Here is a 16481-nt window from a genome sequence, read left to right as displayed (position 1 = left end):
ATGACGGCGTCAACTGCGTTGCCATTCCTCTTTCGAGAGCCGACGCAGCGAAAAAACTTTCCGCACTTGCGTGTGACCTGACATTAGCCCAATGGAATTCATCCGATTTCACAAGCGCACGCCTTCATACCCTGGACCCTAATTTACAGTTCCGTATTCCACCCGAGCTTCCACGACGTGACTTCACCCTTTTAGTCCGTCTACGGCTTGGAGCAGCATATTCAAATGCCTACTCTTTCCTTATCGGAATGGCCAGCAGCCCACTTTGTGACTTCTGCGGGTGCAATGAAAGAATCGAGCATCTTCTTTGTCAGTCCTCTCGTTTTAACTTACAAAGAGCGGTCCTCTCAGCCACCCTAGACAACTGGACAAGCGCCCAATGTCAGAAAACAAGATCCTTGGAAACTGGCCTACGCGAACATCAGTTCGATCTGCTATGAAGGCGCTGCTGCGATACTTGAAAAACACGGGACTTTCTGACAAATTGTGACTGTACACTGTGGGACGTAGGACTGTACGGTGACACTGCGTAAGACTAGGAACGCCTTTGCGGGCTGCGTGACAGTGCCCACAGAAACAGTTCATGTGTACGTGCGTGTGTGTGTTTAGGTTTTTCTTTTCCTTTTTTATCCTTCTCTCTCTCACCTATTGCATCCGCTTGCCCCTCCCCCAGTACAGGGTAGCCAACCGGAGGTAATCTCGGGTTAACCTCCCTGTCTTTCCTTTGCCTTTCTCTCTCTCTCTTTAATTACTTTAATGATTGTTTCCATCTTCCTCTTCTCTATCTTAATAGTAAAGTCACGTTACTTCCACTACTAATCCTACTTGCCACACGTGGTCCCCGTGACAGTGCACGTAGAACGAAAGATAGCTTAGCGCACCATGCTTTTCAAGAGTGTGTCTGTCAATCGAAATTCTGCTATTTTCATCGCATTCGCTCACGCTCCTTTCAGCACCATCGAGCCTTTAGCCCACCTTCTTTGCGAGGCTGGCTACTTTGTGTTTCCTTTGCAAACTCCGTGTTCGTGGGCCGTGCCCAGTGGGTCAGAGAGAGTGCATTCTGGAAGACTTTCGCGAAGAGCGAGTTGCGCTGATTGGTATACGTGTTCCGTAATGTTGACAGGGCGTTTTCATATTGCTTCCTGTAGTACAACATTCAGTTTCAGCGGCTCCAACGTCTGTGCCGCGTATTATTTTGCCGCCAGTGCGCAAGAGTGGGCTATATTGCCGAGATTGTTGAAACGTTCTAAGGCGCAGCATTCGATAGTCGTCAATGGCACACAATTGGTTGTGTGAAGTTCTCTAGTTTGTTTTTCTTAATAGTTTTAAATTGAATTGCATATAACACTCATAAGCGACACAACCTTTACAATCATATCCTTAGTGCGTACGATACAGCGTTGAGAAGAGAAAGCAACTCTCTAAAACTATAGGTTAACATTCTATTTCTATAGCGCTCGCTTGTTTTCCTTCCGGAAGACGTATTTAGGGTTTTGCTCAGGGTTAAGCACCACGGGAGTAAAATGGTGCCAGTTTGCTTGTTAACTTATTTACGAAAAAATAAATTAACACGAGGAACTGGAGCATGTTTCTGCGCTAGTTTTTGAGAACAGAGAAATGTGTGTTGAAAGCATTAGCCATATTTTTATGCATTAGGCAGCGCTGCAATGATATCAAGGCACACACAAAAGAACATCCTGAAGCATGGGTATCGTTCTTGAAATATTGCAAGAAATCGGAGACTTCCAAATAATACTGTCGTTAAGCTATCAGATTTCTTGGCCTGTAACAAACTTCTTAAAAAGTCACGCGTGGTGAAGCCAAGTCAGCGTACTAAAATAGATGCCGGAGCAGGGATAACGTCGAAGTTTTCCGCCGTTTTAATGATCTTCATTTTCGCAATTCGTCAGTGAAGCGAGTGGCTACTCTGCTTACATCGTGTTATTACCCGTATCAGCCGGTCGTGAGTGGTGGATAAAAGAAAGATTGAGAAGAAAATTGCTGAAAAATAAATCTCTAGGTGGCGGCTGCCGAGTATTTTTCTAAATGACACGGCATTATCCCCATAATTAGGCCGAAAGCGGCATTCACACCGAAGTGGTTGTGGGAGGGAAGAGCATGCACAACTCTTTTGCTCCAAAAGGTCTTTGTTGAGGACATAATTCGCTAAATCAAGGATGCGGTTTAATGTTGCAAGCCGTGCTCCCGGGCTATACAAAAGAAGCCGTGGCGGGGACTATGCATTATTATTGCTACATTGGGCTCTGCAGGGTTCGCCAAAACTTAACGAAGCGCACCAGACTTCTTGCTATTTGTCGCTGGACGCCATGGCAAGGAACTGAATCCAGTGCCTCGGGCAGAATTCTTGAACCTTTCGGTTCGTAAGAACGATTTGTCGTTGCAGAGTTGCCTTGAGTTGTGATATCTTGACTTTCACTATTGGCCGATTTCTGTTCTTACCGTGGCGCACGAACTGCTACGACAATACGCACCCCCTAGTTTAGCAGCACACCACCACAGCCAATTCATTACGCGCCTAGCCATAATAATGAATCGTTCACTCGGTTCATCATGACTCCTCGCGAGATAGCCCTCTGTTCTACGGGTTCTATGCGTGAGATAATGTCTGTTATTTTTTGACAATCCGACTGAGTGTAGTGATCCATCGTTACGATCTTAATGCTTGTGTTTTGCGTTTTCCCAGTGCTTTTTCCCGTTTCTATCATAATGTGTGAAAACTGAAATTAAGTGCCGTGAAAAGAATGTTGGGATCGTTCTGGCAGTTTTTTACCTCATTCTAAAACACAACCCACCACCTCCCTCGCCCCCCCTCCCCCTCCAAAAGAATAAGGAAAGAAAGAAAGAAAGAAAGACGGAAAAATAAACTTTTCTGATGAACGGCTGTGTGTTCCTCTTGCTCTCTACACTGGCGAACCCCTTTTCCGACCGGCTACTTCCTGGTGCACGGGTCATCCGAGGCCCACTCAGTATAATCAAGAGACAATGGTTAACAAATTAACAAAAGGTCTAAAACCGCAGTAACATAGAAAGACCTACATTGGGCGCCAAGGGAACCGCAGGAATCGGTGCGAAAAATGACTGTGCAGCGCACTGTTGATCGCGAACGGGGCTATTATTGCAGGCGAATTTGTTTTGCTCACAATAGCCAGCAATGTATTACAGCGGAACTACTCGCATAGTTTTGTAATGGGTAGAACACAAACAAGAAGAAAAAGCCTGCGCTATTGTGTGAACCGGAGCCTGGCCACTGCAAATACCAAATACGGAAGCCGGCGCTGAATAAAGTTGCCGGCGACGCCTGAAGGGTACGTAGTTTTCTCGCCTCGCTTGCCAGTGATTGAAATTCCGAACGCTCCTCGAAACTCGCTTGTTGTCGATGAGCGCGATGTATTGAGGACAAAACACGCAAAAAAACGCAATAAGAACGGCTAGAAAGATGATGGCACTCGTGCCTTGTGCGTAGCAGTAACGGGTTACAAGCAACCAATTTTAGGAGAAAATGCGAATAGAGCAGTGTGGCGAGCCATCAGTAGTTTTGAAAAACTGCCAAGAGGCTTGCCGAAGCGTTCGTGAAAGGCGAGAATAGAAGAACCAGGAGGTCAAACGAACATTTCGCGGGACGTCTCGCTTTTTGAATCCGACTTCACGACGTGCTTGTATTGATCATGGGTCGTCTTGTGCTGACGTTTCTGTTGCTTTGCTGGGCATTATTCTTCCTTACATTTATATTTTTTTATAGCTCAAGTCATGTTTGCGTCCCATCGCCTCAGGGTCTATGCCGTATTTTTCATATTATTTGCGGTGGAGTGTAAATAATTCTTTGCGGCATGTTGTAAGGAACGCGGATCTATATGTCATGTGCAGTGAAGGGAATTGACCTTTGAACTTCCGATACCTTAAATAGAACAGACACATAAAGCGGTCATCAGAGTGGTCATTGATCGTTGGCTCGCGGAGTCCTAGGCACGAAAAAAAAAAAAATTTTTGTCTTCATTCTGTTTTTTTTTTCGTAATATTATTGGGTGATACACCAAGAATAAAAAAAAAGTTCGTCGACCCCTGTTTCACAATAATCAGTGAAAACACAAACGTGAAAGGCGCATTGTATGAAGCAGTGGCAGATTTGTTGCGCATTCTTACATACAAGACCTTAAGTATGCACGGTATTTTATTCATTACCATTTCACTCTATGGTGTTGGGCTGCTGAGCACGAGGTCGCGGGATCGAATCCCGGCCACAGCGGCCGCATTTCGATGGGGGCGAAATGCGAAAACACCCGTGCACTTAGAATTAGATGCGCGTTAAAGAACCCCCAGGTGGTCGAAATTTTCAGAGTCCCCCACTACGGCATGCCTCATAATCAGAAACTGGTTTCGGCACGCAAAACCCAGTAATTTTTATTTCACTCGAAGGGCAAAGCCGTGACCGCGACACCGGCGCTGCTGTGTAGCGTTAACAGCACCCAGGAGACTACGAGAAGTCGTAGGTTTATTCGACGCGACGATGACTGCGCATCTGTTGAAACTACATCGTTAGAACTCCTTTCGACATCACGCGCGAGCGCCCATACACGTGTTCAAAGATCTGCCGTGGTGGCGTAGTAGCTTTGGTGTTGCGCTGGCAAGCCCAAGGTCGCAGTGTCAGATGCCGGCTGCGGCGGCCGCATTTCTGTGGGCACGAACTGCAAAAACACCCGTGCATCGTGCACAGGGTGCACGTCACTACGGCGTGCCTCATAATCATATCGTGGCTTTGACACGTAAGAACTCCGTTTTCTTTTTAAATTTAATCACGTGTTTAAGGGTGATCGGAAACGCGATAAATTGTAAGACGCTTAAGCGTCTCCTTTAAAAGCGGGACGCGATAGCATTCGGAAATTCCCGACAGCTTCTCACATTTCCCGGCAAATGCAGCTTATGTAACCGCAATGCTTACCGGGAAACGCTGGTGGCGAAGGCTATGCACGAATGCGAGCTTTCTGGTGGAAACGCAGCCTCTTACGTGGTCCGATCCCTGAAGCAGTGGACAACGGCGCAAAAAAGAAAAAAGAAAAGACGTCATTTTCAGGTTTCTGTTATGTTTTTCGCACTTTTAATATTGAAATCTGAGAACATTGAGAAGGCCTCTTGGTTAGAAAACACTTCCAAGCATCTCAGAAAAGCATTTATGCGTTTTATATTTATATGATTAGGTGGCATGGAAGTTGGGCCCGAGCTAAAGCTTCCTTCGCGCCTCCAGAGCGTCGTAACGAGTCGCGAAAGGTATGAAAATATTGGCCTTAGTGAGGCAGGAGACGAGAATTAGTCACAGAGTAGGAAAAGCTTATGGCAAGGGCATAATTAGCACCAGTGTAGTAGAAAATTTACCAGATTGCACCAGAGGCTACACTATCCCCGGGATAGGCCCACCTCGTGTCTTGGTCAAATAAAAAAAAAAAAGCGCGCCATCCAAAGCTGACGCGAACAGAGACGACGTCGACGTACATTCGCCCAACAGAAGAAAGATAAAAAAAGCGAATGACAACACTCGAAATGCATATAAGATATAGACATTCTGGAAAACCTCGAAGGCCTGGCAATAGAACGAAGAAAATAATGCCAATAGTGCAAACATATTATGCAGTTAGAACACATTGCACCATGTTTAGTGCTATTGTTTATGTACATAATAAATACATATACCATGTACATCGACCTTGTCTTCTTTCGCGTCGACTTTGGCTGATGCACCTTTCTCCTTGTTTAATAAAATATCGGTAGGTTGCAGTTAACAACAAACAAAAATGCTCTGTCAATATCCAGGTCTAGTAGAGGTCTACATTGCCGCATTCATTTGCAGCAACACACAAAGAGACAGAGAGAGCATAGGAAGGGAGGCTAGCCAGAAGAAAATCTCCGGTTAGCTACCCCGTACGTGGGCTGACGTGAGCTGGAGAAAAGGGAGTTAGAAAGAAAGGAACAGGGGAGAAAATAACACGCGAAGTAAGTACTACAAACGTTTTCTGAGGCAATATTTTGCAGAAGTATAGACGCTTGCACAATCTGCGAAGTAGAGAAAGCGACAGGCATATTGCTGTTTTCCACTGCAGGGCTTCCACTTTCAGCATAAGAAAACTGGGACAGTGTCTTGTGTCTTCTGCAACAACAACGACGACGATGACGACGAGACGATGGTGATGACAATGATGACAGCAACAGTATCAATGACGATGATGACAACTACAACAAAGCAAGAGAAATGTCCATGCATTTTATACAAGAAATCTGAATGTGGTATAATAGTTCACAGTATTGTCACAAAAGGTTGGGAAACTCTAGTTATTTGTAGAGAAAATTAGCAGTGCATCCATCCCATGGAGACAAATGTAGATGGTAATACGATTAGCAATCATTCCTACAATGGGTGTGCAATTGGCGATAATAAGCTTTATATGTTACGATGTATGTTATGATTATTATTGCGATGATTAGGAAGATGGAAATAAAAAGACAGAGTTGTGACATGCGCGAGTGCAGAGTATTTATTAAAGAGGTTGATCTGCAAGCTTTAGTTGTTTTGTATACATACATACCTAATGGCACACATTCTGCAGGGACCCAAATTCTCTGGTAAACAAAACAGCAGCAAGCAGCAAGTCCTCTGTTTGGGCACACACCCTATTGCCGATGTTGTCTGCTCGGCAAGGCAGCAGCCCACGCATACCTAGTGATACAAGCTAGTAGACATCTTGCGTCACTGAGTAGGTGAAAAGGGTTAGACACGACAAACAAAGGAACACATCGCGAAGTACGCAAGTTAGCAAAATATGCTAATCACGCAATTGAAGAATTACTCTGCGGTTGCGAGTGAAGGTTGATTACGATGCCTACAAACAGCAGTATTATCATGGAAAAGGAGCTCACAGACGTTTATTCTCGTGTTTTTGCTTAGGGCAGCGTCCGTAAAATAGTCGAAAGAAGCGTTGTTAGGAGATAGACCCTAGTTGTGTGGCAGCACCGGTTCCCAGAAAGAGAATAAGTATTACCAACGGCCCGGAAGTATTACCTTATTTTGGGTTTTTATAGCCTACGCAAACTACGACGATTATCCTAATGCTAGTGCTTACACGTTACAGCAATCACTATTGCAATAAATCCAACGGTCAGGTTTCTCAGCTTGTTGAGCTTAGCATATTTCGGAAAAACATATTCTGCAACAGGTGCTGTCGAATGAAATATTGAAAGAAAGTGAAATGCGACCACTAGTAAGAGCTGGAAGCGACCAGATATGAAATTACAATGTCGAACTGCCTTCGCTACTTTCTTCTGGAAGAAATCGTTTGCTTCTCGAAGGCTTCTCAACTTATGAAACCATAGGCTGCAGATGGGGGCTCAAGATTTGTTCATGTGATGCTTCGGAAGTAATTGCGGTATCAACGTTTACAAAGACTAGCACTGGAGCTATCAGCCGCCACATGTAGCGAAAGTAGAGATACGGAATACACAAGAGGACAGACGGCCAATTGGAAGAAGTGTGCCACTTGGAGACGATAAACACCTCCCCCTGACAACAGTGTCAAGAAGGTTATTTTTGTTTGTTTGTCACAGCAGTTATTTTCAGCAGTCACAGCAGTTTTTTTGTACGCAACAGTCACTGCTCTCGCCCCATTCGCACATGCGCTTTCGTACTGAGCTGATGGTAAGACATACCTGTTGGTGTTTTTGTTAAAACAAAAATCCACAACCTATCACTTAGGGAACTTCACAGAATACCCCTCGACACTTGTTCTGGTCGTTGGCAGGCTTGTGCTTCTCGCACAGTCTCCATTGTTCCAGGTTTTCGTCGTCACTCGAGGAGGACATTCAAAAACGTTTTCGACACAAAGCCAACCACCTCGTCTACTTTGCATTTCGGTGCTTTTGTGCTTCCCTAATTAAGAAGATTTTTTTAATATACTCAGGGAAGCATATGGATGGGCCAAGAAGGCGGCTTAGAGACAGGCCTCAGCTATGGGTACTATTCTAGACAGAGCGTCGGCATGGGCGATACGCCTGAAGAGCTCCTGAAAGCGTTGAGGAACAATGACGTCGGAGAAGCTGCTCCGCTACTACAGCCGTCACTGCTGCTTTTTCTATTTGGTTCCTGCAGGGACAAAGCGCGGGCGGACGGGACGATGGGCGATAGAGAGATGGAGAGCTCGCACGCCGGTTGAATGGCACCATCTTCAGCGTGAATGGGAGAAGCTGGGCCGATGCTGTGGAGAGCAGAAAGCCCGCCGGCGACTTGGCATGCGCCAGCGAGGCGTCGTCGCGACGCGAACATATGAGCTCCTTGCTCTTTTCTTTTTTGCCTCCCTCGCGTTGTCTCGCTTGAATTAGCCGTGTGCTCCTTTTCTAGAGTAACGCTCCTGCCTTCCCCCTTTCTTTGCCGTGGTCGTTGTTATCCAGACAACGCACGATGGAATTACAAAAGCGGCCGTTTCGCAACTAAGTTTTAATGCGACGAATTTTCATAGAGTGAAAGACCTCAAGTCAAGCGTCAAAATGAGTACGTGGTGCAAGCCTAGTATAGTTGGCGAGAGCACTTTCTTGTTATTTGTGCTTCACTGATTCCTCTGGCCTCAGGCGATAGATATTTAGTAACCGCGCTGGTAATTGCCTGTCTTCTCCTATTCTCTCCAAGTGCAGTGAAGAAAAGAATAGTCCTTTTTGTAATGAGCGCACACGAAGAAGTTGCGCGAGTATGAATACGCTCGCGTACGGACGCACAGATAACGAGAAACTTTGTGTTCAATGCAGGGCCTAATGTTTCAGTGTGCATGCTACATTAAGCACACAGGCGACGCGTATTTAAGAGTAATTAATCAATATTGAATAGATGAAAAAGGCGACAACATATTCAATCATAAATCTGAAGGAATGAACAGAGAATTGGAGCCGTCTTCGAGGCGAAAGAAGTGAAGCAGAAAGGTAATAAGGAGGCAGTAAGGACGGAGCAACGGCGGTTATATTATATACAAGACGACGTCAAATATGCCGTGAAAAATTAAGGCAGCACTCACTCTGCGAGGGTTCTCGATGGTATTGCGATTATTCTTCGAGTAGTGTAGAAACACACCGTATTTCTGAATTCACGTTTATTTAACATCTGTAGTTGGTTGTTCTGAAACTTCCGTTTCTTTGACTATGTGCGACACGCTGTGGTATCGTTTCACTTTGGTATGGCGCTCGATTTCCAAGGTCACCCATCAGCACGACAGCATGACGACATATGTACGATGTCAACGCAGTGATGATGATGGAATGACAAAGAAGGAATGACGTCGCTTGAACGATAGATGCCATATGATGACAACGGCATGACGACAATGAGACGCCAATTCATAAACAATGGCGATAGCGTAACAATGATAGCATGACAACTTTAATGACACAAGGGCAATGGTATGACGACGAATAAATGACGACGATGGTAAGACAAGTCTTAAAACCAAAAGTTACGGCGCTAAGCAGATGACGACGAAGTGAGACACAAACGACATATGTGGGCCAGATTTCAGTCATGAAGGTTAAGTCATGAACCAACTAGCTCAGCAACAAGCTTTGTTCAATCGCACAACAAAGGATGCGGGATAGCGACTGTCTGCCGAAAATACAATAAGGACAATGACATAACTGTGGAAATATTGCAATTGAAGGACAGCAGCAGGATTACGATAGAATGACGAAAAAGGAATGACATGGACGGATTGACGAAGGCGGTATGACAACGGCACGACGGTAATGAACTGACGTTATTGAAGTGATGACAATGGTAAAACGACTGCGTAACAATGACGGCATGAAGACGGTGGGGCGACGATGGCATGAAGAAGATAGTCGGATGTCGAAGTTGGAATGATGATAATTTAATGACGGAGACTCCACTGCGACAACGGTATGACAACCAATGAATCATGACGACTGCCCGACAACGACGCAATGACGACGATGGCATGACATGGGCGACGTAATCACGATTGAATGACGACAGCAAACTACGATAGAACGACGAAGGCAATGTGATGACGACGACATAACGACAATGAAATGAAGCTGCTGAATTGAAAACCGTGATAAATTGACAGCGCGATGCTGATGGGAGGATGAAAGTCGGCTGACGAAGCTGTAGTGACGACGATGCAATGACCATGACGGCATCGCAACTAAAAGAGCATACCTAAGGGTCCAAGCTACTAGACACACGGGGTAGAAGGTCGGCGTAAAAAGTGTGACAACGACGGTGTATAGAGAGCCAGATCGCGAAGCGTGAATGATGACAATGGAATGACCACGATGGCATCATGACCACGAGCACATATCTGGTGGTCCAATCTTGTAGACGACTTGGGCGATTGGGTCAGCGTAAGATAGATAGATAGATAGATAGATAGATAGATAGATAGATAGATAGATAGATAGATAGATAGATAGATAGATAGATAGATAGATAAGCTCAAAACGGCTATGGTAGGCCAACAATGCTAATCCCATTAAAAGGCCTCTTCACCAACATCTCTACATTTTCTGTGTGGATATAATGGTAGGTTGTCAATGCCAGGACCACTTCAATTACTGGAAACTGTAATTACAGTTGCCCGCATATTTATCGAAAACATTTGAAATGTAATTTTATTTCGGGATTCGTTTACTGCATACAACTGCATGTTTCATTGACACGTTAATTCTTCAATGCTTTTATAATGAATACATTTTACGAATATGAACAAAAGTGATTCCGCTGGTGACGCATTCGTTCACTGTATAACTAGTACAATATCACAGTGACAGCGGTTATTCATTGCTTTCAGTTAATGTGGGAAACTTGTTTACGTGCGGCGCATTTCTTTGCCTAGTCGGTGCGAAGGCCAAACCTAAGCGCGAAGGACAAGAACAGCGAGGGGCGACGAACACGTCTCACAAGCGCAGTGTTTGACGCCTTTCGCAGTCCTTCACGCTGTGCGTCGTCTTTACCACGAATTACCAACTAGCCCAAGCAGCCACCCTTCACCAAACCTGAGGCCGCCCAAGGTCACAGAATATGAAGCCGATGCGCGCGCATCTCTATGCGCCGCTCGCTGGCCGTCTATTAGAGTGTTTTAGTTGAGCGTGTTTACGGTCCGCTCCGCTACGGTTTGCCCCGCTAAGCCACAGCGGAGCGGAGGGCGGTTTTCACGTTTTAGCTATGCGTTTAGCATAGCGGAGCGGGCCCTTCTTAGGCCCTTCCCGCTTGCAGCGCCCTCCGACCAAATACGGCGTAGTGAAAAAAAAAATGACATCACTTTATGTGAATTTTACAAATCAAAACATATGTATATAACATATTTGTTTATAAAGCATGTATGCATGTCTTTTTAAGACGTAAGTGGTGCAGTTTTCAGAGTGAAAAATAATGCGTCGACTTCGTGAGAGTCATCGAGTGTGTTGCGGATCCAGTCCAAGCCTTGTTGACAGCCTTGTTGACAGGTGCACATGCGGTGGCGAAGTTTTTGTGGAATCTGGGCTGCCTCGTTAAGTGGTTCGCGTTCGCACGACAAGCAATGTCACAGAAGAGTGTATTAGAGGACCCTTTCCTCATGTCCACGTTGAAATGGTCCGAAATAGAAGATTTGCTGTGCCTCGAAGTGCTTCAATACACGCGGCGAGAACCACTGTCAGCCCACGGCTACCTGAACATTGACAGGATGGACAGCGGACAATTCCGGACATATTTTCGTTTCGAGCAAGATGATTTGCGAAGGCTGCAGAGTGCACTACGACTGCCAGAAGTTTTGTCTACACCGCAGTGCGTCAAAATTCCAGGAGACGAGAGTCTTTGCTTAACTCTGCGGCGTCTGGCATATCCAAACAGGCTGCGCGAACTGGAGTCGCTCTTCGGGCGACATTACTCTGTGATTTCGTCGGCGACAAATGCGGTGCTCGCCCACATTGAGAGTACTTTTGGATATCTTCTTCAAGATGCAAATAATCACTCCTGGTTGGATCTCGCCAAATTGGAAGACTTTTCTCAGGTACGCTCTCGGTACTGTGTCAGTGTGCGGTCTACTCACCCGATGTTTATTTGCAGGCCGTGTATTCCAAAGGGGCGCCGCTACAGAACTGTTGGGGCTTCATCGATGGTACTGCACGGGCCATTTGCCGACCATCAAGGGACCAAAAGCTCTTTTTCTCTGGGCACAAACGATTTCATGCTTTGAAATATCAGGCCATCATGTGCCCCAATGGCATCATCTGCCAGTTGAACGGCCCATACGTGGGCAGTCGTCACGATGCAGGTAAGTTCACAGTACTGATGATCGTCAGTATATACAGCTAATTGCTGCATAAGGTGACTCAGACTAACACGCATACAGTCAGCAAACGATCCGCTTGTGTGTAATATCTAAGTGCAGACCTAACGCAAGTTTTTTTTAGATTCGGAGCGGGAAACAACAGTATAATAAATGTACTAAAACAGGTCTGAGAGCACAAGGCTGTCTGGGAACTGTTGTCAAATTTTAGAGTAATTGTGAAGTAGCTGTGAACTTGTATCACAGGGACAAAATAAGCAAAAATTGCAAAAACAACCGTATCATAAAAGAAATTTTAAACAATGTTTTCAAGTGTACTACCTTATGACCAGTGTTTATGGTGAGATGGTAGAGCATTCAAAATTTTCTGACGATGTAGTGGGAGTGATGTCAAGAACAATGAAAAATATGCATCGTGGTGTGAAGATGATTCAATGATACGAACAGCATAGTTCCAAGGTTATATTTCAACAGGTGAGTAATTGATGGTACACTAATGCTGTGACACACCGAAGAGGCTCAGCTGCTGTTATAATATTGTAATTGAATGCGAGTATTCTAATGGTTAGGTGATGTATGTACAGGTGGTCAGTGAAATAAATAGGTATATCATTCCTAGCAAGGTGAACATGTTAAAATAATGGCATGTCCCAATTAACACTTGTGCCATAAACTGGTTTTCTTTTTGTAAGCACACATGTTTACAGAGAATCGCACATTTACATGAGGAATAATAGCCATGAAAGAGCATTCATTCACTAAGGAACAGTGGAAATATCTAAGTCTGATTGTCAGATACTGTGGTAGAACCCTGTTAAATTATTTAGATGGAATATCTGAAACCTAGTCTTGTTGCATAAATAAATGTGCATCAAAATACTATGCAGAAAGCAGTTTCCTCAGCATGTGTGTGCACTTAATGGTAACCAAGCTACACACGTACTTTGCAAGAATTTACTAAAAGCTATCAGATGTGATTCCAATTAGTAAAATGTTTCTGTGTGCTATAATTACAGGTATCCTCCGAAGGAGCAAGACGTACCAGAAACTTGAGCAGCTTGTGAAAGGACGAAGTTTTTGCCTCTACGGTGATCCGGCCTACCCCTTACGACCTTTGCTACCAAAGCCTTATGGCGGGTCTAGCCTTACCGTGCAGCAGCTTGCCTTTAACAAAAGGATGAGCACGGTGAGGCAGGCAGTTGAGTGGGGCTTTGGAAAAATAGCAGGGTTGTTTGCTTTTCTAGATTTTAGAAAAAATCAGAAGTTGCGCCAGCAAAATGTCTCGCGTATGTATAAAGTTGGTGCTATTCTTGCGAACTGTCACACCTGCATGTACGGTTCGCAGGTCACAGGATATTTTGGAGTGGAACCCCCGCAGCTGGAGGAATATTTGAGGCCACAACACTGACTCGGGTTTCTTCAACACAGCAGAAGCACATTATTTCATACATTTTTCAAGACACTCGTGCGTGTCTCTCTGTAGAGCCTTATTAAAAGATGAATGCACACCTACTAGATGAACTTATGAGCTGTGCTGTTGGAGGAGGCTCAGCATTTTGTTTTCATGCTGCTCGAGCATATTTTTTATGTTTTTAATCATACATTCATTATTGTTCTTACACTGGGTTTCCAGTCTTTCAAGTCTCTCCTCAAACAGAGCGACCTTTTTTTCTTCCAATGCCAGACGCCTCTCATCATACTCCAACATCCGGTGCTGGAGTTCAATTTCCTTTTGACGAAGAATGAAATCATTCTCCTCTCTCCTTGTCAGGAGCTCCAGCCCCATAGCTTGCAGGCCTCTAATTCCTGAAAAGTAGTGAAGAAATATCAAAGTACGTTCATCTCAAGACATCCCCATTGTTTTTACTCGCATCAATCACAAATGCAAATGCATTCATTAGGTTGACTTCTTTACTTTTATTTTGTTTTTACATCACTGTATGTGCTAAAACAATGTGTTCTATCTGCTAAACTGTTATTTGCTTGAACTACCTCTTTTGTACTTTCTTTTGACATAGCCTATTTTTAGCCATCAGGTACCCACTGGCCTCACACCTTAAGACATGTCGCGAAATCTGTTCTCTGCTTCATTGCTTTTTATTTATTTGAAGTGTTCACCATTGACTTAACTGGTTTGTGGCCTGTCTGTCCACATTACCTTGCAAATGCCTTCTTGTTAATCACACTTGTAACCCTTGAATGTTATTAATGTTCTATAGTATTTCCGCAATGGCATGACTTCTGCTGCTCCCATTCTATGGAATATTAAAGACACTGTTGTGCCTAGGAGACACTGTTGTGCCTAGGACAATCAAGGACCGAGGTGCTGTGCACCATACACAAGTGCAGAAGGTGCGAAGAAACATAGTTGAATTAATTCAATAGACAACAATAATAACACTGCTGGCATAAGGTACCACTTACTTTGGCTAGATAAGACTTTAATTGTTATATGTGCATAACAGTCAGACAGGAAACCACGAAATCACGCAGCAGTTATTACTAAAAACAATTCAATGGCTCAGAAAATGTTAACCGCAGGTACTTCGGCTTAATGAACACAATATTAGCCTTGTGCAGCTGCAATGCCATCTGTCATCTGTTTTCGAACAATGTAGTTTGCTTTGCCGTACCTGTTTGAGGAGCGCGTGCTTGTCGCTGTCTTTTCCGAGTGTGAATGGGCCCTTGTGCTTGTTCGTCCACTTCACTCTCTTCAGTAGCCTGCTCTGCTTGGGTGGTGTCCAGTGCTACAAGGGAATCAAATTTATAGCATACATTCTTATCACTTGCATTAGTTAGTGTGTCATTGTACATTTTGTTTGTTTCCTTTTATTTGATATTTGAACATGTTGCACATTGCTTGGCATTGCACGGGAATGATGACGTGGTTTCACTTGATGTACACAGTGGTAATTCTTTGTGCACCTGAATAAACACTGATATGTCAATGCCATGTCTCTACAAATACGCCCCTTCTTCATGAGTGTAATTAAACAGGGAATTCAGATTGCACTTCTGCCGTGTGTGTTTGACCCCCGCTCAGACAAAGAAAAACACCGTGCTTTAAGGAGCCTGCAGTACAAATTGTGAATTACTGAATAAACTATTTACTATCACTTCCTTTGCACCTACGTGATGGGTCAGCAGCCGACACTTGCTGACTTGGCCTGGTCGTGCTGCCTTCATCCCCATTGCCTTCTTCAGTGTAGCACACCCGATCCAATGAAGGCTCTTCTGTGTTTTCGTCGCGGCTGGCGTACATTGACAGCAACAAGTCTGATGCACAACCCTCACCTGCATACAAGGGGAAAAAAACAAAGCACAGGGATGGCACCAAACGTTTTTATTGGTTTTAAGAATAATACTGCAAATACACATTCAAAAGGAGTAGAATTTCATTTTTTCGGCCCTGCCAGTTACCTTCGCTTTCCATAGTCTTGTGTTTGCAAACATGAGTGAAGTTAACATATGTGCTGAAATTGGCGCGAGACAAAAGGGCAGGAGCAGCAGGAGCTAAAATTGAGTGTCTCGTGACAATCTAATCGTATTCTTGCTCTCTCTGTTGACAGGAAATAACTGATGGGCGCAACATTTTGGCTGCATGGTGCAGAACAATAGGCGGGCTCAGTATTTGCAAGTCTAAGAAGTGGTACATAACAACTCAGTAAACTAGGCTGGAGCCATGGACAAATACTAGACGTCTCAGTGCTCGCACTGTGATCACAGACGGCGCGGGCGCGCGTGTACATTTAAGTGTACATTTAAGGAACGTGTACTGCGACCCGTTACGCTCTCGTACACCGGGCGCGCAAGGTGGGCGAAATAAGGGCTCAAATGCAAACTGTATTTCACTTGCCATGTGTCTCGCCACCGTCTGACACGTTCATCGATGACGTGGCCGCGTCTCTGATTTGTCGCGCCAGGCGCTGTCGGACTGTTGCCGACGGCGCCGATGTATGCCGCCGCGGTCCTGTACCATTGCTCGTTCTCGGCAAAGTTCTCGGCACATAGCCGGCGTTTTTCATCAAATCGGAGATTTCTTGCAATAATTGCTCCCTCTCTCCATACTGCTCCTCGGTGCCAGACCTACGGAGAACAAGATCAGGTGACGTTGCGACTGTGCGTTTCACATATACTGAACAAAGTGCGCAA

The 16481-nt window shown here is 44.8% G+C and overlaps 1 protein-coding gene across 1 annotated transcript; it reads left to right on the top strand.

Annotated features, from left to right (window-relative positions):
- The first annotated feature begins 11579 nt into the window (after positions 1-11579).
- Positions 11580-13737, top strand: LOC126531076 (uncharacterized). Its single transcript, XM_072288100.1, has 3 exons — positions 11580-12050; positions 12107-12314; positions 13346-13737. The coding sequence occupies exons 1-3, from the start codon at positions 11580-11582 to the stop codon at positions 13735-13737; spliced, it is 1071 nt and encodes a 356-aa protein (XP_072144201.1).
- Positions 13738-16481: the final 2744 nt, after the last annotated feature.

This window comes from Dermacentor andersoni, chromosome 5, assembly GCF_023375885.2.
Source record: "Dermacentor andersoni chromosome 5, qqDerAnde1_hic_scaffold, whole genome shotgun sequence".
In the NCBI taxonomy this organism is placed as follows: domain Eukaryota; kingdom Metazoa; phylum Arthropoda; class Arachnida; order Ixodida; family Ixodidae; genus Dermacentor; species Dermacentor andersoni.
This window is presented reverse-complemented; position numbering and strand designations above follow the sequence as displayed.